The sequence below is a fragment of the Eubalaena glacialis genome, chromosome 1 (genome assembly GCF_028564815.1).
Source record: "Eubalaena glacialis isolate mEubGla1 chromosome 1, mEubGla1.1.hap2.+ XY, whole genome shotgun sequence".
NCBI lineage: Eukaryota > Metazoa > Chordata > Mammalia > Artiodactyla > Balaenidae > Eubalaena > Eubalaena glacialis.
In genome coordinates, this window is record NC_083716.1 from 233,988,720 (window position 1) to 234,013,083 (window position 24,364).

The window sequence follows — 24,364 nt, forward strand, 5'->3', positions numbered from 1 at the left end:
TGTATGGAATAATACTCCATTTGTTTTATCTGTTTATCTGTTGATGCATATTTGAATTGCTTCTACCTTTTGGCTATTGTGAGTAGAGCTGCTATGAATACTGTTTGAATGTCTGTCTTCAGTTCTTTTGGGTGTATACCTAGGGAGTGGAATTGCTGGGTAATCCTGTGTTCATCTTACTTAGGAATTTCCAAACTTTTTCACAATGGTTGCAGCATTGTACATTTCCAACAGCAATGTTTGAGGGTTCCAATTTCTTCACACTTGTCAACACTTATTATTTTCTCCCCTTTCTTCCTTCCCTTCTCTCTCTCTCTTTTTTTTTTTTTTTTTTTTTTTTGATTACGGCCATCCTGGAGGGTGTGAAGTGGTATCTCATGGTATTGATTTGCATTTCCTTAATGACTAATGGTGTTGAGCATCTTTTCACGTGCTTGTTGGCCATTTATATATCTTATTTGGAGAAATGTCTATTCCAGTCCTTTGCCCATTTTAAAATTGGGTTATTTTTTTGTTGTTGAGTTGTAAGAGTTCTTTATATATTTTGGATAATAGACAGTTATCAGATACATGATTTGCAAATATTTTCTCCCATTCTGTGGGTTGTCTTTTCACTCCTTTTATTTTTAAAAAAATTTTATTGAAGTATAGTTGATTTATAATGTTGTGTTAGTTTCTGGTGTAAAGCAAAGTGATTCATATATATATATATACACACACACACACTTTTTCAGATTCTTTTCCATTATAGGTTATTACAAGGTATTGAATATAGTTCCCTGTGCTATGCAGTAGGTCCTTGTTGTTTATCTATTTTATATATAGCAGTGTGTATCTGTTAATCCCAAGCTCCTAATTTATCCCTCCCCCCTTCCCCTTTGATAACCATAAGTTTGTTGTGAGTCTGTTTCTGTTTTGTAAATAAGTTCATTTGTATCATTTTTTTAGATTCCACATATAAATTATATCATATGATATTGGTCTTTCTCTCTCTGACTTACTTCACTTAGTATGATACTCTCTAGGTCCACCCCTGTTGCTGCCAATGACATTATTTCATTCTTTTTTATGGCTGAGTAATATTCCAGTGCGTTTGTGTGTGTGTGTGTGTGTGTGTGTGTATGTGTATGTATATACCACATCTTTTTTTTTCTTTTTTCCATTTATTTATTTTGAATCTCTGAAGACTACAAATCATATTGACCACATTGAATTTCAGTGGAATTCACCCTGACCTTCAAGAGTAGGCCTTTCAAAGTTATAGTTTTAAAGAGAGAAAAAAAATGTAGTGAAAGTATTTTTTTTTAAATTTTATTTATTTTTTTAAACAGCAGGTTCTTATTAGTTATCCATTTTATCCATTCATCTGCTGGTGGACACTTAGGTTGCTTCCATGTCTTGGCTCTTGTAAATAGTGCTGCTGTGAACATTGGGATGCATGTATCTTTTCGAATTAGAGTTTTCTCTGGTTATTTGCCCAGGAGTGGGATTGCTGAATCATATGGTAACTCTATTTTCAGTTTTTTAAGGAACCTCCATACTGTTCTCCATAGTGGCTGCACCAATTTGCATTCCCACCAACAGTGTAGGAGGGTTCCCTTTTCTGCACATCCTCTCCAGCATTTATTATTTGTAGACTTTTTAATGATGGCCATTCTGATTGGTGTGAGGTGGTACCTCATTATAGCTTTGATTTGCATTTCTTTAATAATTAGAGATGTTTTATTTTATTTTACTTTTTATTTTTTTCCTTGGTCACACCACGCAGCTTGTGGGATCTTAGTTCCCCAACCAGGGATTGAACCTGGGCCCTCAGCAGTGAAAGCACAGAGTCCAAACTACTGGACTACCAGGGAATTCCTAGTAATTAACGATGTTGAGCATCTTTTCATGTGCCTGTTGGCCATCTGTATGTCTTCTTTGGAGAAATGTCTACTTAGGTCTTCTGCCCATTTTTTGATTGGGTTGTTTGTTTTTCTGATATTGAACTGTATGAGCTGTTTGTATATTTTGGAAATTAAGCCCTTTTTGGTCACACTGTTTTCAAATATTTTCTCCCATTCTGTAGGTCATCTTTTTGTTTTCTTTATGGTTTCGTTTGCTGTGCAAAAGTTTATACGTTTGATTGGGTCCCATTCATTTATTTTTGCTTTTATTTCTTTTGCCTTGGGAGACTGACCTAAGAAAACATTGCTGTGATTTATGTCAGAGAATGTTTTACCTATGTTCTCTTCTAGGAGTTTTATGGTGTCATGTCTTACATTTAAGTCTTTAAGCCGTTTTGAGTTTATTTTTGTGTATGGTGTGAGGGAGTGTTCTAACTTTGTTGATTTACATGCATCTGTCCAGCTTTCCCAACACCAGTTGGTGAAGAGACTGTCTTTTCTCCATGGTATATTCTTGCCTCTTTTATTGAAGATTAATTGACTGTAAGTGTGTGAGTTTATTTCTGGGCTCTCTGTTCTGTTCCATTGATCCATATGTCTGTTTTTGTGCCAGTACCATGCTGCTTTGATTAATGTAGCTTTGTAGTATCGTCTGAAGTCTGGGAGGGTTATGCCTCCAGCTTCGTTCTTTTTCCTTAGGATAGCTTTGGCAATTCTGGGTCTTTTGTGGTTCCACATACATTTTATGATTATTTGTTATAGTTCTGTGAAAAATGTCACAGGTAATTTGATAGGGCTCACATGAAATCTGTAGATTGCTTTGGGTAGTGTGGCCGTTTTAACAATATTAATTTTTCCAATCCATGAGCATGGGATACCTTTCCATTTCTTTGAATCAGTTTCCTTTATCAGTGTTTTATAGTTCTCAGCATATGTGTCTTTCACCTCCTTAGTCAGGTTTATTCCTAAGTATTTTATTTATTTATTTTTTGATGTGATTTTAAAAGGGTTTTTTTTTTTTTTTTTTACTTTTTCTTTCTGATATTTCATTATTAGTGTAAAGAAATGCAGCTGATTTCTCTGTTTTGTATACTGCTGCTTTGCTGAATTCATTTAATCAGTTCTAATAGTTTTTGTGTGGAGTCTTTAGGATTTTCTATATGTAGTATCATGTCATCTGCAAATGATGACAATTTTACCTCTTCCCTTCCAATTAGATACCTTTTATTTCTTTTTCTTATCTGATTGCTGTGGCTAGGACTTCCAATACTATGTTCAGTAGAAGTGGTGGGAAGACTCAGCTTTTCACCATTGAGTACTATATTGGCTGTGGGTTTGTTGTAAATGGCTTTTATTATGTTGAGATATGTTCCCTCTATGCCCACTTTGGTGAGAATTTTTTTTTATCATGAATGGATGTTGAATTTTATCACATGCTTTTTCTGCATCTGTTGAGATGATCATGTGGTCTTTTCCTTTGTTGATGTGGTGTATCACATTGATTGATATGTGTATATTGAACCATCCTTGTGAACCTGGGATGAATCCAGCTTGATCATGATGTAGGATCCTTTTTATGTTTTGTTGAATTCAGTTGCTAATATTTTGTTGAGGATTTTGTCTTTTCACTCTTGATGGTGTCCTTTTATGCATAAAAGTTTAATTTTGATGAAGTCTAGTTTATTTTTTCTTATTTTGCTGGTGCTTTTGGTATCATATTTAAGAAACCATTGCCAAATCCAAGGTCAAGAATACGTACACCTAAGTTTTCTTCTAGAAATTTTATAGTTTTAGCTCTTATGTTTACTCTTTGATCCATTTTGAGTTAATTTTTCCATATGGTGTGAGGTAGGGGGTCCACCTTCATTCTTTTGCATGTGAGTATCCAATTGTCCCAGCACCGTTGGTTGAAGAGGGCCTCTTTTTTTCAACTGAATTCTGCTTCTGAAGCTCTGTACCTTCTAATACATGAAACTAGCTAATGAACTTTTTAGGATTGGTTGGTAGTCTTGACCATTTTTAAAAAAAATTTATTGTTTATTTATTTATTTTGGCTGTGCCAGATCTTCGTGTGGCATGCGGGATCTTTTAGTTGCGGCATGCGGACTCTTAGTTGCGGCATGCATGTGGAATCTGGTTCCCCAACTAGGGATCGAACCCAGGCCCCCTGCATTGGGAACGCAGAGTCTTACCCACTGGACCACCAGGGAAGTCCCAGCCATTTTGGATTGGTCTCAGTAAAGTGGTTCTTAGTAGAAGTATTGTTATGGATGATTATAATACATTTACACATTTAAAGGGTTTAAAAGCAAATATCTGCATTTCAGAATTTTTACTGCCATAGAACTCTTCTCCATTTCACGTTTGAGAGTGAATTCAGTTCTTTCTATGGTTTGGGAAGATGTGAAATAAATACCTCCTTAAATCCAATCCCATTTGAGAGTTTTTGTATTTGAACTCTTTGATAAAGATGGACGAGTACTCAGAAGCTGAGTGAAAAGGAAGTCTGGGAAATTGTTCTTTATCGCCATTCTCTCTGTGGTGGCTCAAAGTTTTCATGTACTTTAAGAGGACCCAGGTTTGTCAAGACTGAGGTGTGAGTCTAATCGCTTAAGTGTTTTTTTACAGTCTACTAGTAATATGTTCTGTGTGTCTTTTTGTATTTAACCAGTATTGTGTGTGAGCTGGGATTTTGCTGTTTATAGAAACCTTGTAGCTGCTTTGCCCTCTGGCAGCACATATGGGTATAACCACTTGGGGAAGCGATTTGGTGACAGTGAAAAACTCCAAGAAACTGCAAACTCTTGCCCCAGTAATTCCACTGGTGGGACCCTACCTTGAAGAACTAATCTTAAATATGAAAAAGCATCATGGGCAACTTGCTTATTGCACCATTAAATATAAAAAGTTGCAAACACGGAAACACTTCAGTTTAACAACTCAATGAATTAATGACATTAGCTGGCACCTGTTTGGTGCTGGTCCTACACTGAGTACCGTGCGTGGGTGGTCTTACGAACTTCACAACTGCATGAAGGTTGCCATGGGGGGGCTGAGGCACCCAGCAGCACGAGGCCACACAGCCAGGAAGTGGCAGAGCAAGGAGCTGCCCTTGGCCTCATCAGCCATTCAGGTGATGAAGGAAAGCAGTACTTTGGACAGTACTTTGTGATGTTGGGAAATCAGAGAGGCAGTGTGTATAGACATTCAGCTGTGTGCCAAGGAGGTGAGAGTTTCCAAACTGATGTCAGGGATCGTGCTGGTGGTGCAGTTGGGATTATTTTTATTTCTTTTCTGTATTTTCTAAAATGAGTGTTATTATCTTATACTAAAGAAAACAAAAAAGCATAACATGTTACCCTTCAATTGAAGATTCCTTACAGTAAGAGCATCTGTCTTGCCACGGATGCTGTGTGTTAGTAGAAGATGGAGACGAGTCTGCCCTCAGTTGCTTCTCTGGAATGTCCTAAAACACAGCTGAACAGTTTGAACTGTTGGGTCAAACAGATTAAATTTAAGGAGCCAGATTTGTGAAAACATAGGATTTAAATTTCATAGTATCCTAATAAATGTGTATATTATGTGGAACATTTTAGTTATGTTCCCATTTGTTTAAACTTTTAATTCCTGTGTTGAAAATAAATCTAAACTTATGTAAGCAGAGAGTTCAAGGTCTTGGTGTAAATAAGGTACAGTTTAGCTTGGTTGAGACTGTTTGATTTATGAAGCACTCAGTTTCTTAGATTTGTTCATAATTATGTCAGCGTCCTTAAGCATCTAAATAAATGAAGTAGAAGTAGGCTGTAGAGAAACAAAACATAAAATACAAGCAGATCTGGTCACAATGTATCGTTTGGAAAAGAAGGTTATTAAATAATCTGTACATTATATAACCCCACTTTTCTGTTTTATTTATATACTGAAAACACACTGGAAGGATATTATCTCAGGATGTTAGTGGCAGGTGTTAGCAGTGGCTGGACTCTTTGAGTGTTCTCAAGTAAAGAAAAAGTAACCTCCAGTAAGCCCGTCAGCCTCGAGTTGGGCTGTTTAACGCTGAACTTTATTTCCACCTAATGTCTGAAAATGGGCGAGGGGACAGCGGGTTGAGCATGTGCCCAGGGAAGAGGAATTTGAGTAATGATGGTTAGGGTACTGTTTTACATTTGTGTAGCCCTTTGCAGTGTCTAAGCTGTTTTCTCAGGCATTTTCCGCTCTGTGTAGCACCTTCTGGGGGGGATTGAACGATCAGGAAACTGTGGTAAGGCAGTGGCTGCCTTTAGCCTAAGAGGTAGCAGCTTCAGGCCTTGCGTTCAAGCCTCTGTTGTGTTTTGTTCACATCTGAGTTTCCAGAGCACCCTGTCTGTACCCCTGTAATGGAAATTTCCAAACATACACAAAAGTAGGGAGAGGAGTTTAATTAATCACCAGTCCAAACAGTTGTCAGCCTTGCGCCTTTCTTGTGTCATCTATCCCCAGCCCTGAGCCCTGCTTTTTTCTGAGTATTTAAAAAGCAAATTCTCAGGGTCCCTTTTACTTTGTAAAAGTATCCCTCTACCAGCATGCAGTTTCCTTAAGGGTCAAGGGTCCTGTCTTTTTCATCATCATATTCCTAGCAGTGCTTGCACTAAGTGTTCAGTAAATATTTGTTGGAACAAAGAGTGCATTTCATTCCACAGGTCCGTGGGGAGATGGATTTTACTGTCTAGGCTCACAGAGGCCGGGTGAGTCTTTGGTGCCTTAACTGAGCCTCCGTGTGTGTTCGGAGGCCAACCCTGTGGGTAGGGGAGATGGCTGTGCCTTGAGAGATGCACGTCTGTCCACGTGCTCACCCTGGAAGAGTGGGTTCCTTTCACTCGATATGGAAGTGTGGAGAGAATTGCAATCAGACACACCTGCGTTTGAAGCCCCGCCTCTGACCCTTCTCTGCAGACATAGGTCCTCTCTGGACCTCAGTTTCTTCATAAGTGAAAGGGGGTAGTAACTCTTCACAGGGTGGTGAAGACTGGATGAAATACTGATGAGAACTAAGTTCCTGGCACAGAGTAGGCACGGCATGGGTACCGACGCCGTCTCCTCCTTGCCTGTCGCTGTGAAGTGGGAATGTTGGCAGTGCCCCCCTTAGGAGGTGGTCGTGCGGATGAAGTGGGGCCGGCCTTGGAAAGCCGTGGGCGTGGGCCGGTGTTCTCTCCCCTAGGTGCTGCTGCCCTGCAGGGGCTGCCCTCCTGTGCGAGTCCTCTTTAAGATGATGTGCCTTCCTCCCCTGTCTGGTCTGCTCTGTCCTTCTCTTTCCCCATAGGTAACCATTTTTATTATTTTATTATTTTGATTTATTCTTTCATTGTTTCTGTTTGAAAATTTAAAAATAATATATGCACATATTTGCTTTTAATTTTATTTCTGTCTATACACACACACACAAATATCCTTTTTACGCAAAAGGTAGCATACTCCATACATGTTCTGAACCTTTCTTTTTTCACTTAATATAATCTGGAGATCATTCCATAGCTGTATAAAGATCTTCCTCATTCCTTTTACAATGGTGTAGTATTCTGTTTCCTGAATGTACCATAGTTTATTCAACCACTTGGATTATTTTCAGTCTTTTGCTATAATATTTTGTAACAAATATCCTTGCACAAACCTCATTTTATATTTTTGCTAGAGTGTCTGTGGGATAGGTTCCTTGGAGTGGGCTTGCTGGATCAGAGGGTAGATGCACGTCTGATTTGCTGGGTTTTGCCAGATTCTTGTCCTCAAGGTTTACCTCATCCTGCAGTTGGACCAGCCTGTTTCCTCACAGTCTCGCCCAGAGTGTGTTGCCTTTTTTTTTTTTTTGTCAGTCTGATAGTGAGAATAGTATTTTAGTTTAGTTTCAATTTGGTTTTCTCTTATTATGAGCTAGGTCGAGCATCTTTTCATGTATTTAAGGGCCATTTAAATTTATTTTTTGTGAAATGTACTATTTTAATTTTTTTGTGAAATGGCTGTTCATATTTTTTGCCCATTTTTTCTATCAGGTTGTTAGTTTGTTCTCAATTTTTAAGAACCTTTTTATAGATTAGGGATACTAGCCCTTTATGATATTTTGCAAAAAGTTTCCTCAGAATTCTCAGTGCTGGGCACTGGGTAATTAAGATGAATAAGATCAATAAGACAGCCATAGCCCTTGGGCCTCTCTTGATCTGGTGAGGGACACAGCCTCATGACGGAGGGTCATAGACTTGCCAACAGATATTTTTGGCCTGACTAGGTTCTAGGTTTGAATTTCAGGTCTTCCATTTACTAGCCATGTGGCCTTGAGTGAGTTACTTAATTCTTCTGACTCCCAGTTTCCTAGTCTATAAAATGGGAATATTACTACATGCCTCCAAAGTCGGCATGAGGATTAAAAGGTGAAAATGGCTTGTATGTATGTGGTAGATGCGGTGGGCACTCACTTAGTAAGCGTTTAAAATAATCTATTGGTCTTGGGTATGCTGTACATGCCTGTGTTTTGTGAACAAATTATTTTCTGGTTGTTTCCTGTTTATTTATTACGGTATTCCTAAGCCCTAGAAGGAGGTTTGAGATAAGAGTAAGGAGGCCTGACATTTCTTTTGTGGTCTGTTGTTAGCTGTTTAACCTTGGACAAATTACTCAGTCCCTCAGTGACCAGTTTTCTTATTTGTCACTCAGAATATTAGTGTCTGTCTCATAGACCATAAGTGTTTGTTCTCTTAAGAAGGCAAATAGATATAAAAATGCTCATGAAAATTTCAAGTGATGTGCAAATTTAAAGTAACACTTTTGTTTTTTAAATTTATTTTTGCTGCGTTGGGTCTTTGTTGCTGCACGTGGGCTTTCTCTAGTTCTGGCGAGCGGGGGCTACTCTTCGTTGCGGTGTGCTGGCTTCACATCACAGTGGCTTCTTTTGTTGCGGAGCACGGGCTCTAGGTGCGCGGGCTTCAGTAGTTGCAGCATGCGGGCTCTAGGTGCGCGGGCTTCAGTAGTTGCAGCATGCGGGCTCTAGAGCGCAGGCTCAGTAGTTGTGGCGCACGGGCTTAGCTGCTCCGTGGCATGTGGGATCTTCCCGGACCAGGGCTCGAACCCATGTCCCCTGCATTGGCAGGCAGATTCTTAACCACTGCGCCACCAGGGAAGCCCCTCTCTTCTGTTTCTTTATAAGGTGTCTGATGGCCAGTGTTTCTCAGTGGGAATAAAGTTGGTTTTAGCAATCTTATAGTTTATGTTTAGTATTTTAAAAATCCTATTTAAGAAATTTTTTCCAGTCCTAAGGTCATAAAGAAATTATCCTATATTGTCTACTGAAGCTTTTAAAGTTTTAAAATTTCTCCTTTTGCACTGAATCTGTTGGCCACCCGGAAGTGATTTCTGTGTGGTGTGTGAGGTACGGGACCAATCACACCTTACCCCTTAGATGATCTGATGTCTCAGCTCCACTGGCTAGTCCCTCTCTCCCCAGCCTGCTGTCACACTTCACGCTTTCAAACCTGTGAGCATCTGTTTCTGGGCTTGGATCCCCAAGTTCTACTTCTAGTACTTTGCTCTAAGGAATAGCTCAGGACATGTGGAGATATTCCATTATGGCAATAATCTTTGAAGCATTGTTGATAATATTGAGCAGGAAGCGTTCTAAATGTTCCAGCAGTGGGAGTGTGTTGAATGATATACACACATCACTACAGTGAAATACTCTGTAGCAGACAAAAATATATTTACTAATACGGCAGGCTGTTGACAACACATTAGGACAGAAGGAATAGGAAGTTCATGTACAGTACAATTCCAAGTTCATAAAAAGTTAAGAAACATGCAAATTAAAAAAACAACCTACCATCTTTGCTTCCTCCCATCCGGGTCACATTCATTGCACTTTGATCTGGCTTCGCCCTGGGTCAGGTTGAGAGTCTGCTTCGGTGGCGGGTCCTCAGTGACTCCTCACGGACCTCTCCTCTGGCTCCTCCTGGGCCCCAGTGATGACCTCGCCCGTGCACTCGACCTCAGCCCTTAGCAGATGTCATCCACGATGCCTTCTCGGTGCTTTCTCATCTGCTCCCCTGGTTTTGTGCCACTTCCTTCTTGTCTTCCGTTTTGGACTTCCATCTCCTCTCTGCACCTGATGTTCGTGTCCTGGGGTTCCCAGTTCCTTGAGCCTCTTCTCATTCCACTCCTTCCCCGTAAGGGACTTCATTGAGGTGTCTCCCCCTTAAACTTTATCTTGTGCCCCAACCGCATTATCTGCTGCTGGCCCTCCACTCAGCTCCCCCTGGCGTCTCCGGCGTCCTCAGAGTCAGCACGTCTAAAACGAAGGCCACGTCCTCCCCCAGGAGACCCCTCGGGGTCGTCCCCTTCACCCGTCTATGGTTTGTCTTCTTTTAAACGCTCTCATGCCCGTGACCGTGCCTCATCCGCCCAGGTGCTCCTCGTCGGCTGCCGTCTTTATAAGAGTTTCTGGAGTGTTCTGCCTGCCTCCTGGTTTCACCCCCACTCCCTCTCCTCCACATTGTGGCCAAAATCATCTTTCTTAAATAAAATGTACGTCCTGAGATACCGCCCCCTGATTTGGGGCCCCTGTGACCGGGAGGTCTGGCTGTCAGTGATCTGGGCCCTTTGCCCACCTTCCCAGCTCTCTTGGGCTCTGCCTGCAGCCCGTAGGAGGCTGTGGACCTCTCTGCCTGGCCTGCTCAGACCCCTGCTCATCTTCTTAAGACCTGCTCTGGGAAGCCTTCCCTTGTGGGGGAATTGCTCCCTCCCTGGCGTCCTGTGTCCTCTGTCCTCCTCTGGTCTGAGCTGTCCCTGGAGCCCTCTGAGCCACTGCTGCTGCATGTCTGGGGAGGGCACGAAGGGAGGGTGAGAGCAGGAGCTCCCACTGCCTTTGCAGAGAGGGGTCATCCTCCCCCGTGACTGGGTGAACAGGGCCCCAACAAGGCAGGCCTGACCTCGCCTTCTCTGCCCACTGGTTTGCGGGCTTTTGAAGGGCATTTCCGGAGCTGCCTTACTCCGTTCTTTGCTCCTGAGCAGGATGCCTAGGACTCGAGCTTCGCCTGTGGCAGGTGCCTGGGCCGCCTCACCTGTGGGCTGGGCGTGTCTCTGTCAGTCAGTAGGCGGCTTTGGCTCAGGCTGAATACCCTGCCGGCTTCCATCCCACAGCCCAGCTTGGGATTTGCATCCTCTCCGTTTGGAGGTGGGCCAAATGCTCCACTTCCCACTTACTTGCCGCTCTGATTCTCAGTGCCTGTGTGTGTTGCAAATCTGTCCTTTGTCCCTGATGGTAATGAAGGTGCCCCGGATGGCTTGAAGGACAGAGTTGGCCCTGTCGTTTGCGCAAACAACTTGACAAAATGATTCTAAGAGCCTGGCTGACCAGCATAAGCGACCAACCCCTCTTGGGTCTGGGTTTGGACTTCTGGTTCTCTGCTCCGATGGGCGTGAGGAGGAGCCCTGCCAGCTGAGCAGTTTCCTGTGGGTGCTGCTTACAGGCTGCCAAATGCAAAGCACAGCAGATTAGTCAGGGGTGTTCTTTTCTTGACCACTTTTAGTTCATTGCTTTTGACTGAGTGTTAAAAATATTCTGCAGCATATCTATAGTCCTCCACGAGCAGTGAATAGGAGAAGAAATGCAGTTTCTGAGAAAGCTTCAAAGAAATACTGGTCTTTATCTTTTCTCCAGCCTTTTCCGCTGAAACCCACCAGAGTCTTTTTCTGAGCATTCTTGTTCTATAAATAGAACAACAGCTCTCCTTGGGTAGCCCAAGATCACAGCTCTCATCCGCTCTCTGAAAGATTTGTGTGTGTGTGTGTGTGTGTGTGTGTGTGTATGTGTTGGAGTGGATTTTGGTTTAATTCTGCTTTTCTTTTATGTGTGACATGTGTAGCGGGAGATGCAAGAAAAATACTCTAGCATTTATCCTTTAAAGATAACTTCTTATAACTTTTCTGGGTCTGGGCTTGTTGGTTTTGTTGCCTTTTTTTTTCTTTTTTTCTTTAATTTGCATTTGGGAAAGAGATGGAAGCGATTACTTTCTCTGGAAAGGTAAGGAAGACGTTTGGGGGCGAGGAGAGGTGACTTGGTCTGTGAGCGGGTCCTGCGGGGTCCAGAGGAAAGGCTCTCCTGGAGAGTAGAGCAGGCGTCTTGTGTCTGCACCGCTGGGCACAGTCAGCTGTCCTGTCTTTGAAGAGCACATTGAAATAGCATCACCATGTGCACTTGGGTCTGAAAAGAATCTTAGGAAACAACCTAGCAGTGCTTCCGTATTGCAGACTGGTTTATATCTGGAGCTCCTGGGACCAGAGGTTGGGACTTTCTCTCTGCCTTGGATCGGCACATGTCTCTTACCTTGATCTTGGGTGATGTGTTCCTCTCTCCTTAATTACCTGGAAGAACAGTTGGTGGCCTGCTCAGAAGTAAAGGTGAAGGTGCACGCCACAGAATGAGTAGGGCGGTTCCTCAGTAGTTTTTCCCCCAGAGTTGATTCTCTAGGGAATTGGAAATGGTTGCTCTTTGTGCTGCTGGGCCAGCCCTGACAGCGCAAATTCCATCAGACCCAGCATGGGGTCGCAAGCTGGCGTGTGCAGCCCACTGTGCCCAGGAAGCTCCAAGAGGACGTTGTGTGGCGGGGATAAGGGGAGGAGCAGTGCTGCCGGCCTCCCAGGACACCCGGAGCGCGGGGCTCTCACGCGGGGTCCTGGTGCACAGCCAGGTACTGGTGGTGTGTGTAGGGGGTTGTCTTCAGCATTCTTCTATGGGGGGTATCAGTGCATCGCGGGTTCCACTCCCTCCCCATTAGGAGCGGGATGATGGAGGGACCAGGCAGCACAGACATCTGCTCTTGCCTCTGACACATTGGGGTGACGTAGGGTTTCTGTGTCAGGTTTCATCGCATGTCATCTTAAGTGGCCACAGACGCCCAAGTGCTTTGTACAGCAACTTAAAAAGTTACCTAAAGTGCAGAGCTCTAGGGGATTAGGTAATTAAACAAAAGCTTCTCTGGACCCATGTTCTTGTCCTTGAACAGAATTTTTATACATTCTACCTCCATCGCATGGTGGGCCTCCGTGTAGAATGGACATTTGTTTAGGTGTGTGCAGATGCTGGAAGCTAGGCACTTGTCTCAGGGCACCTTGTTTATTAGTTTTGACTGTGTTAGTGGCTGTGCGTAGTTCAACACATCTAATGATCAGGTAGGTCCTTGAACTTTTAACTTGTAAGTGGTGTGTAGGGCTCCCTCCTCCCGTTTGGTAAGTGGCCGGGAAGCAGCTTCAGGAGAAGCCATGCCCCATTCTTGGCTTTAATTGAGCCGAGCTGAGTGGACTGCTGTTCACCTCGTGATTCTCTTTGAACTCCTGCTTGGTGGTGGGTTGGTCAGATTTTGGGGGTGGAGGAGTTTTAGTGACTTTGGCAGTGGCTCTTCTCTGTGTTACAGTGTGGGTAGACGCACATGCCCAGCCTGTGAACAGGGGTGAGGGCCCAAGGGGGCAGGCCTGGAACTGCACTGAACCCCACAGCAACCTACATCGACAGTTTTGGCAACAGGATCCTGAGAAATGGCAGGAGGCCAGAGAACACGGAGACGGGGCCAAGAATAGCTGAAAAATACCAAATGCTGAAGTTGGAGAGAGCACTGGCCTGGGGCCACTAACGGTGGTCCTGCGCCCCGCTTCTGCTGACACCCCCCCCCCACCCCGGGGCATATGCAGGGCACACCTTGGGCCTCTGACACACCCCCGTGCCCCTCCCCCGCCACTCTGGCACGCCGTCGCCCTCTGGAGGATTGTGTCACCCTCCCTGGCTGCCTCCTCAGCCTGTCCATAGGTCAGGGTTTGGGGAGAGCGTGAAATAGTTCTGTTAGGCCATCGGCCCATGAGAGACGCAGACGCGCCGGAGTCAGTGGACAGGCGCACGGCGCCGCGAAAACACACGCTCATGAGTCCTCTTCTGTGCTTTCAGACCGTCATCAAAGAGGGGATGCTGACCAAACAGAACAACTCATTCCAGCGATCAAAAAGGAGATACTTTAAGCTTCGAGGGCGAACGCTGTACTATGCAAAAACTGCCAAGGTGAGATGCAGCGGAGGAAACTTAACGAGAGAAAACTATCCGAGGAGCTGCAGGGAGAGACTGGGTTCTGCGTCCTCATCTTGGGAAAAACCTTCGATTCTAGATCTGTTATTTTGAGCGAGTTTTGTAATACTCTAGGGTGCTGGGTTTTATTTGTCTCAAGCATGTTTTATTTCTTATGAACATTGATTTTTTTATTCATTTTCTTTTTCTTTAATGTCATGTGTAACCAATGGGGAAAGGAGAAAAGGTCACAGAAATAACCACATTACCATTAGATATCTTTCTTTCAGAAAAATTGGGGGTAACTGGCTTAAAAATCTCTTATTACGGCCTAAATATCTTTTTCTTAAAAACACTTTATTAAGGTATAATTGACTTACAAAAAGCTGTACAGATACTTAATGTATACAACTTGATGAGCTTGGAGTTGAGTTTATGTACCTGTGAATCTAACTAAAAGTATTTTTAAAGTGTGTTGGGCTTTTTGGTGTGTGAACAGAAATTGTCTCTGGCTTTCTAGCCATGATCCTTCTTCCCATGTGCCATCTGTGTAAGATTTAAAGCTAGAATCACCAGGCAGATGCCAGTGACAGAGGAGGAGCCACTGAGAGTCCCTGAGTCACTGCCCAGTTTAGACGACTGTGGTGTCATACACTTCAAACACTAGCGTGTCTGCAAACCTAGTTTTTGGTGTTCTGAATACCAGTCTTTTTGTATCAGTATTGCAGTCAATACTAATATTTCGGTATTAAAAAAAAATCTGGAATCTGAATAATTTACATTTTGAGATGTATCCCTAGTGAGTTAGTGCATTAAAATTTGAAATTGAACAGAGTAACTTGTTTAGATAGGGTTCTGACCACATCCTTCATTAAAAAAAGACAAACCCTTATAGTTATTTTAGTTCGAGGGGTGGGGGAGTTACTTAAAAGACTGAGTCTCTTTTCTAAGTTATTAGCGTTTCCTCCAGGGGTTCCTGATGGAGTCCTCCTAGAGGGGACAGAAAGGTAAACAGGAGGTGAGGGCTGTGAACGGGGGGATTTGGGAGAGAGAGGAGAGGAAAATGGGGAGGGGGGCGTCTCAGGCCTGTTTCCCAGCCCTTCTTCTGGAGCCTGACTGTCTCTCTCTCCAGGACTAGATTCTCTCTGCTCTGCTCCCTTGTTTTCTTTCATGGCTGGGTCCCTTCTATTTGGGTCAGTCTCTCTTCCCCTAGAATTGTTTATTTTAGCCAGGACCTCTCCCCCCAAATGTGCGAGGTCGAGAAACTAAAGTCGGAAGGACAGAGGACCTTCAGTCGGGAACCTGCCCTCTCAGGTGGACTCGTGTGAGGACGTATTTTTGGTTCCATTAATGCAATCACTGGGGAACTCCCTGGACTAAAAAAAAAGTCTTGAGCTATACCTGTGAGCTCGGTGCTTTGTCAGAAGCAGGTAGGGTGAACTCACTCAGCGTTCATTTAGTTCTCAAGTGCTTGCCTGGGGTCGAGGGAGAGTGGTGGGCAGCCCTGGGCCAAGGGCACCTTAGCCCCCGCTGACTGCAGTCCCTGTGTCTTTCCAGTCGATCATATTTGATGAGGTGGACCTGACAGACGCCAGCGTGGCTGAATCCAGCACTAAAAACGTCAACAACAGCTTTACGGTAAGTCTCTGGACGCACACCTTTCTTGATTCTTCACCACATTTGGTTTTCCTGTTTAATTTGAACAAATGTGTGTGAGCAGTTCAGACTTTTCATCCTTTGCTCTCTGATTGGAACAATTCCTGGTAAATTTTGAATTTAAGGTTCAAAATAATACTATGGTTGGAGAATAACTGAGAATTTCGCACATTAAGCACAAAAGAACAAGAGGGACCAAATGAATTTTTAAAACATGTTGTAGTTTACATTTCTTTAACAGTTTTGCACAGAGGTTTGTTTTTCATGATTGTTATAGAAAATTTGGAAAATACAGAAAATGTTGAAGCAATTAAAAAACAGCCATCAGGGGACTTCCCTGGTGGCGCAGTGGTTGGGAATCCGCCTGCCAATGCAGGGGACACGGGTTTGATCCCTGGTCTGGGAGGATCCCACATGCCGCGGAGTAGCTAAGCCCGTGCGCCACAACTACTGAGCCTGTGCTCTAGAGCCCGCAAGCCACAACTGCTGAGGCCCGCGTGCTTAGAGCCCGTGCTCCGCAACAAGAGAAGTCACCGCAGTGAGAAGCCTGCTCACTGCAACTAGAGAAAGCCCGCGCGCAGCAAAGAAGACGCGCCGCCGCCAAAAATAAATTAAATAAATAAATAAATAAATTTATATTTTTAAAAAAAAACCATCATTCAGCCACCTCAAAACATACAATGTTGATATTTCGGTGTATTTCTTTTCTTTTTAAAACTCCTCCCCCCACCACATTTATAGAAATTATGTTGTACTTTCTGCAAAAGTTCTAAATGCGTAAAATCGTGTGACCTCCGTACCCAGAGGTAGCCAGCTGCTCACTTTAGAGTGATTATCTTTATGTCTAAATATCTATGTCTTTACCCACATATAACATGAGATCGTAGTGATCCTTTCGTTTTACACGTTTGGTTTTATTTTTTTCTCTTGACAGTTTATGGTGGACATTTCCCCATGTTGATTGATCTAAATGTTCGTCACATTTTTTAATAGCTGTACAGCATTTCTTGTATGACTTTACAGTTTTGGCTTCGGGGGCTGACTTTAGAACCTCATGTGTAAGGTATGACTCTAATAGCAGGAATGGAATATTTTAAAATATTTTTCTCTGTGTTATTAAGTGATCTTATCTAGAAATACAGTATGTTCCCTACCTTTTTTCAGTTCTTTTATAACTCAGTCAAAGTGGGTAATTTTCTTCATGTTTAGGATCTAACATTTTGGGTTAGTATTAGTTTTAGCTACTTTCAGGTTTTTTTTAACTTGTTTATTTATGGATTGATTATGTTGCTGCTCCAAATGGGATTTTCCTTCCTTCATTTAAACTTCTACTTATTTTGTTTTGGTGTAATTAACTGCTCTTGGTTTTACTTTGTGGCTTATCGAATTAGTCAGACTTGCCTGACGGCCTCTTTTATTTTATTCCTCTTTTTATTTGGACTATTTTTACTTTTTCTGCATTAGTTTTACTGTTTACTTACTGGCTGGGGAGACAACTGTGGAAGTGGATTATTCTTTGATTTATGGCTTTTAGAGTGTTTAATAGGAGTAGGTGTTGAATTTCACTGGAGTGTTTTGAACATTAATTTAGATGATCAATTTGGTTTTAGGTATTTGTACATTTCATGATAATAAATTGTTCCTGGTAATGTTGAATGTTATACCCTAATTTTGGATTTAGAATTTTCTGAAAACATGTGTGTGCTTTTCTTTGGGTAGGAGATAGCCTTGGTTGTGTTTTGATTTCGGAGTTAAACTAGCCCCATAAAATTCATTTAGTAACTGTCCATGATTTTTTGTGCTCTGGAACATTTTTATAGCTTTAGAATTGATTATTTCTTGAAAGTTTGAGAGAATTTACTTTTCAGGGAGGTAATAAGGCTCTGAATAAACCTAAAAGGTTTATTTTAATTTTTAAAAAATATTTATTTATTTATTTATTTTTGGCTGCGTCTGGTCTTAGTTGTGGCACGTGGGATCTTTTGTTGCGGAGTGCGGACTCTTCCTTGCGGCACGCAGGCATCCTCTCTAGATGTGGCGCGTGGGCTTAGTTGCCCCGCAGCATGTGGGATCTTACTTCCCCGACCAGGGATCGAACCTACGTCCCCTGTATTGGAAGGCGGATTCTTAACCACTGGACCATCACGGAAGTCCCTAAAAGGTTTGTTTTTGCTTTTTGATCATAGGAACTTTTTTACTTCTTGAGTCCATTTTTGTATTTACTTTCCCATTTTTTCCACACCTTCAAATTTAGTAACATTTATTGTTTGCACTTTATTTTTATTTATTTATTTTTGGCCATGCCGTGTGGCATGCGGGATCCTAGTTCCCCGACCAGGGATCGAACCCACGCCCCCTGCATTGGGAGCACGCAGTCTTAACCACTGGACCACCGGGGAAGTCCTGCACTTTAAACATAAATGCCTCTGGTTAGATCCCCTTTCACATATCTAACTTTACTTGTTTAGCTTTCGTTTTTCTTGTCATATTTCTCTCTTTTTAAAAATTTTATTGAAGTATAGTTGATTTACAATGTTGTGTTAATTTCTTCTGTACAACAACGTGATTGTTATACATATTTTTCATATTCTTTTTTCATATTCTTTTACATTGTGGTTTATCACAGGATATTGAATATAGTTCCCTGTTCCTATACAATAGGGCCTTGTTGTTTATTTATTCTACATATAATAGTTTGCATCTGCTAATCCCGAACTCCCAACCCTAACCTCCATCCCTCCCCTACCTACTCTCCCCCTTGGCAACCACAAGTCTATTCTATATCTGTGAGTCTGTTTCTGTTTCATAGATATGTTCGTTTGTGTCGTGTTTTAGATTCCACACATAAGTGACGTCATCTTGTATTTGTCTTTCTCTTTCTGACTTTCTGACTTAGTATGATAATCTCTTGGTCCATCCATGTTGCCGTAAATGGCATTATTTCATTCTTTTTTATGGCTGGGTAATATTCCATTGTATATACATATCACATCTTCTTTATCCATTCATCTGTTGATGGACATTTAGGTTGTTTCCATGTCTTGGCTATTGTAAATAATACTGCTATGAACACAGGGGTGCATGTATCTTTCAAATTATAGTTTTACCGGGATTGATGGATTATATGGCAACTCTATTTTTAGTTTTTTGAGGAACCTCCATACTGTTTTCCATAGTGGCTGCACCAATTTATATTCCCACCAACAGTGTAAGAGGGTTCCCTTTTCTTCACACCCTCTCCAGCATTTGTTATTTGTAGACTTTTTAATGATGGCCATTCTGAGCGGTGTGTGGTGGTACCTCATTGTGGTTTTGATTTGCATTTCTCTAGTAATTGGTGATGTTGAGCATCTTTTCATGTGCCTGTTGGCAATCTGTATGTCTTCTTTGGAGAAATGTCTGTTTAGGTCTTCTGCCCATTTTTCGATTGGGTTGCTTGTTTTTTTGTTATTGAGTTGTATGAGCTGTTTGTGTATTTTGGAAATTAAGCCCTTGTCAGTTGTATCATTTGCAAATATTTTCTTCCAGTCAGTAGGTTGTCTTCTCATTTTGCTTATGGTTTCCTTTGCTCTGAAAAAGCTTATAAGTTTGATTACGTCCCATTTGTTTATTTTTGCTTTTATTTCTATTGCCTTGGGAGACTGTCTTGTCATATTTCTTAAACTCTATCATTTTTGTTTTTTAGGAGAGCCAGTTCTTAGATTATTGAACAATTCCATTTTTTATTACCTAATTCACTTTCTGCATTTATATTTATTGTCTTCTGTCTGCTTTTCATAACTTTTTAAAACAACTTATTGATTGGCTCATTTTTATTTTCATATATATAAATAATTAAAAGACATTAGGGACTCAGAATTTAACTGAGTGCATTTCTGTTCACATTCCAACATTCCAAAAGTTGTTTTTTCTCGCAGTAGAAAAATGTTAGTAAAGATAAATTACATTTCTGATAAAGTTATTGAAGAAAATTTTAAAGTGTATAAATAAGATAGGAAATTTAAAACCATCCACATTCCTACTACCCAAAGATACCTAATAATTTATATTGATTTATGTCGTTCCCACCAAATGTGTTTTATAAAGTATAGTTTTTAACCTTCTTTCTTCACTTAACAATGAGCTTTTTTTCTTATAATATCCTTCAAAATCTTGTTTATTCGGGTTGCATAGTATTCCATCATATAAATGTATACGTTTAACCAGTCCCTATATTCCATTTTTTCGTATAAAATAACACTGTGCTGTACACTTGTACACAGATACTTTTGCATATTTCTGATTATTTCCATAGCCTAAGTTCTTAGAAGTGGAATCCCTTTTGAGGTAGAAAGTGTGAACTTTTAAAAGGCTTTTGAAAAATAAATGAGGTACTGATACGTGTTACAACTTGGATGGGCCTTGAAAACATGCGGAATGAAAGCCAGGCACAAAAGACCACAAATTTTATGATCGCATTTATATGAAATGCACAATAGTCAAATCTGTAGAGACAGTAGATTAGTGGTTGCCAGAGGCTGTGGGAAGGAGGAGTGCTAATGGGTACCGGATTTTAGTTGGGGGTTTGTGGCAGAATGTTCTAACATTAGATAGTGGTGATGGTTGCACAACTTTATGAATATGCTAAAAACCACTGAATATTATACTGTAAAAGGATGAATTGTATGAGAATTATATCTCCATAAAAAATAGTATGCCACTATGCTTTGGTACTACATGAGTTATTATGGAGCTTTGTCAGTCTGATTTGAGAATGAACCCTGATTTATATACTGTCTCTATGGGAAAATGTGTGCCAAATAGTTGACTTCCAGATGTCGAGCCAGTTCCTGTGGGGCGGTCATGGATGGTTTCCCAGCCCTTGGGGCAGAGGCACTGATTCTTTCACATTTATTTTAGATTTTGTTAGTGCTGTAAAAACTGCTTTTTCATCTGAGGATGTGCTGAAAGGACAAGAGAAAGATTAATAATGAGGTTCCCCAGAAATATTCCAAGATAAGGAGACCATTTCTGAGCAATCCGTGATGGCGTCTGGAATTTGGGGATACATGGGGAGTGTTTGGAGCCAGTCGACCGGTGCCCACTTCCCCGAGGCATGCTTCCACAGAGGGTCGGTAGGTTCTGGACTCTCCCATTTCTAACGCCCTGCAGTATTTACTGTCTGAACTCTGAACCTGTCACTTCCCATACAGCAAACTGCAGGAATCTGCATGCAGGTCCTAGGAGGCAGGGCCTGGCCTTGGACTTTGCCAGTGCCTGGCCCATGTGTTCGGGGAAGTGAGTGCAGAATGAATGAATGCATTTGCCCAGAAGCTACTACATTTCCTGGGATATCTCATTTGGTTTTCCAGCTATTCCGGTAGTAATTTCCAAATTCCACAATTTCTATTAAAATTGCATGCCTGATACAAACAACAAGGCAGTGAAAGTTGCTGTTATCATGAATCAACCAACAGATGGGAACCTTTTGTAACTGGAAAAGAATGAGTAAATTTGCTCCACAGTAGAAAAGACTCCATTTTAATTTCTCCCTAAAATGGCCAAAGAACTGTATCATAAAGAAATAAGGATCCAAGGGACAAGAGACTTCCAAGGGAGATGGAAGGAAATATTTGGGGGAGAGGAGAGATTTTTATACAGGTTTGATGGAAGAAATGGTACGAAGGAGGCTTACGTAACTGGAGAGGGGTCTGCTTGTCTTCTGTTCTTTAAGAACCAAGTGAAGGTGGGATGCAGCTAAAGACACAGATGTGCCTTTAGATGAGATGGAGCTTTGGCCGTGGGAACTTTCAGAAGATGGGGAGTAGAGCAGACAGAGTCCTCTGCATTCTTCCCTTCAAGTGGGGTCACCCCTTACAAGGCCAAAGAACATAACAGCAGCATGAAGAGGAAAAGGGGATTTGCCAGCTTCGTGTCCCAGCCTCTGAAATAACGTGAAATATGTTTTCGATAATTAGCATGTTTATATTCATCTATGAAAACTACAAGGCTTTTGGTATATTATTGCCAAATTGCCTTTAGAACTTGTATGAGTAGGACTTCATGAAGTGGTTTTTTTCTATCCTTTCACAAATACCATGTGTTAAAATTTTAGAACATCTTTGCCACTTTGATAAAAATGCCACTTTGATAAAAAAAAATTTGTTTTATTTCTTTGATGATCAAAGTGAGGTCATACGTTTCTCACAGTCTGTTGGCCATTTGTATTAATTTCTTTATGAATTGATTTTTCATGTGCTTTTGCATAGTCAGCTCTGTATTTTGGGGGTTCAAAATTACTCCTCTCTCTTATTCTATTTATCTACATAAGTTTGCCCCCATTGGCTATGCTTGTTTTTTTTTTAGTGGTCCTTTTTTCTTGTTTTTTTTTAAAAACTAGATTTCATACACTAATAATAGGCCAAAATTGTCAGGTTAAAATACTTCTCATTTTCCCCTTATATTTCTTTTCATGGGATAATTTAAAAATTATTTTCAGCCTTATCAAAAAATTTACAGATTTGTTCTGAAGGTATATTTTAACTACCATGACTCTTCAAAGGAGTTTGTCAAAGCAACATTTCTGCTTTACTGAAAGTTCGTGTATTCTAAATAATTTTAAAAATCGAAATATGACTTCCAAACGGAAAAGTGCACAGATGTATGTACAGAGCTTGATGTGTAACCGTCACCCAGATCAAGCTGTGGAACACGTCTAGGCCCTGGGAAGCTCCCCTCGCTGTATTGCCCAGTTGTTCCCCCTCCCGCACCCCCGGCCACATGTAACCACCACCCTAACTTCTAATACTATAGATTCATGTTGACTGTTTTAGATATTTGATGTAAATGAGCTCATATTCTTCTGTGTGTATTCTTTTGTGTCTGCTTCTGATCTGTGTGTTTCCTAATTTCATGGCATTTGGGTGATTTTTCTAGTCTTTTTTTTTTTTTTTTTTGTCTGCATTGGGTCTTCGTTGTGCGTGGGCTTTTCTCTAGTTGCGGCAAGCGGGGGCTACTCTTTGTTGCAGTGTGTGGGCTTCTCATAGCGGTGGCTTCTCTTGTTGCAGAACATGGGCTCTAGGCACATGGGCTTCAGTAGTTGTGGCACGCGGGCTCAGTAGTTGTGGCTCACGGGCTTAGTTGTTCCGCGGCATGTGGGAACTTCCCGGACCAGGGCTCGAACCCGCGTCCCCTGCATTGGCAGGTGGATTCTTAACCACTGTGCCACCACGGAAGTTCGATTTTTCTCGTCTTAACTCTACTGTGATCAGAGAACATACTCGGAATGATTTCAGTCCTTTAAAGTTGTTGAGACTTTCTTTATGACCCAGTGAATGGTCACTTTTCATAAATGTTCCATGTGCATTTGAACAGAACTTGGATTCATTAGTTCTTGTAAGTTGATTAGGACAAAAGTTTAATCATTTTTCTCAAATCTTTTATAATCTTCTGACTAGTTTTTCTGTTTGTCCTATTAGTTATTGAGTGAGATTTATTAAAGTCTCCTACTGTGATTGTGGACTTACCTGTTTTTTGTTTTCATTCTGTTAATTTTTGCTTTATATATTTGAAGGCTTATTATTAAATGCATACAGATTTAGAATTATTTTATATTCTTACTAGATTGACCCTTTTATTATGAAATAACCTTTTATTTCTCTTAATGTTTTTTGCCTTAAAGTTTACTTTGATGTTACTGTAGCTACAGTAGCTTTATTTTGGTTAGTAATTGTGTTGTAAGTAGTGGTATATAATTTTCCATCCTTTTACATTAAACCTTTTTGTTTATATTTAAGATGTGTCTCTTGTAAGCAGCATAAAGTTGTATGGTTTTTTAAATTGTCTATTGGACTGTTTAATTGGATGGTGCCTTTAACTAGATTATGTTTAATCTATACTTAGTTTTAGATTCTCTTGTATTTGGGTACAAATCCAATACATTATTACTTGTTTTCTGTTTGTCTCACATTTTATATTTTTTCACATCTTTCTTTCTAAAATGGATGAATTATTTCATTTTCTCCTCTCTTTTAGCTTGTTTCATATACATTATTTTAGTGGATATTTTATAGATTGCAAAATATATCCTTGACCTATTAACTTCTACTACAGATTAGTGCTTCCCAGACAATGCAGGGATCTTAGAGCATTTAAACTTTCTATACTCTTCATTGCTATTGAAATTATAATTGAAATTTCAATTAATTTCTGGTACTTAAGAAGGAAATCTCTCAGGACTTCCCTGGTGGCGCAGTGGTTAAGAATCCGCCTGCCAATGCAGGGGACACGGGTTCGATCCCTGGTCTGGGAAGATCCCACATGCTGCGGAGCAACTAAGCCTGTATGCCACAAATACTGAGCCTGCACTCTAGAGTCCGCAAGCCACAACTACTGAGCCCGTGTGCCACAACTACTGAAGCCCGTGTGCCTAGAGCCCGTGCTCCACTACAAGAGAAGCCACCGCAGTGAGAAGCCTGCGCCCCATGACGAAGAGTAGCCCCCGCTCACTGCAATGAGAGAAAGCCCGCGCACAGCAACGAAGACCCAACACAGCCAAAAATAAGTAAATAAAATAAATAAATTAAAAAACAAAAAGGAAACCTCTCTATAGTCACCTCTCGCCTTTGTGCTGGTTTGTTATTTACTTTAATTTTACATATATTTGAAACCTCATAGGACATTATTATACAGTCAACAGTCATTTAGATTTCTAGTGAATATTTGCCTTTTCTGTTGCCCTTCATTTCTTTCTGTATTTCTGTGATCTATGTGGGGT

General features: G+C 41.3%; 1 protein-coding gene across 2 annotated transcripts in view; it reads left to right on the forward strand.

Annotated features, from left to right (window-relative positions):
• Positions 1-24,364, forward strand: part of DGKD (diacylglycerol kinase delta) — a 116,772-nt gene that overhangs the window by 16,759 nt on the left and 75,649 nt on the right. For both annotated transcript variants that reach the window (XM_061188664.1, XM_061188672.1), the window contains exons 2-3: positions 13,840-13,950; positions 15,511-15,591. In XM_061188664.1, the coding sequence (XP_061044647.1) occupies positions 13,840-13,950; positions 15,511-15,591 (192 nt within the window). The remainder of the gene's footprint in view (positions 1-13,839; positions 13,951-15,510; positions 15,592-24,364) is intronic.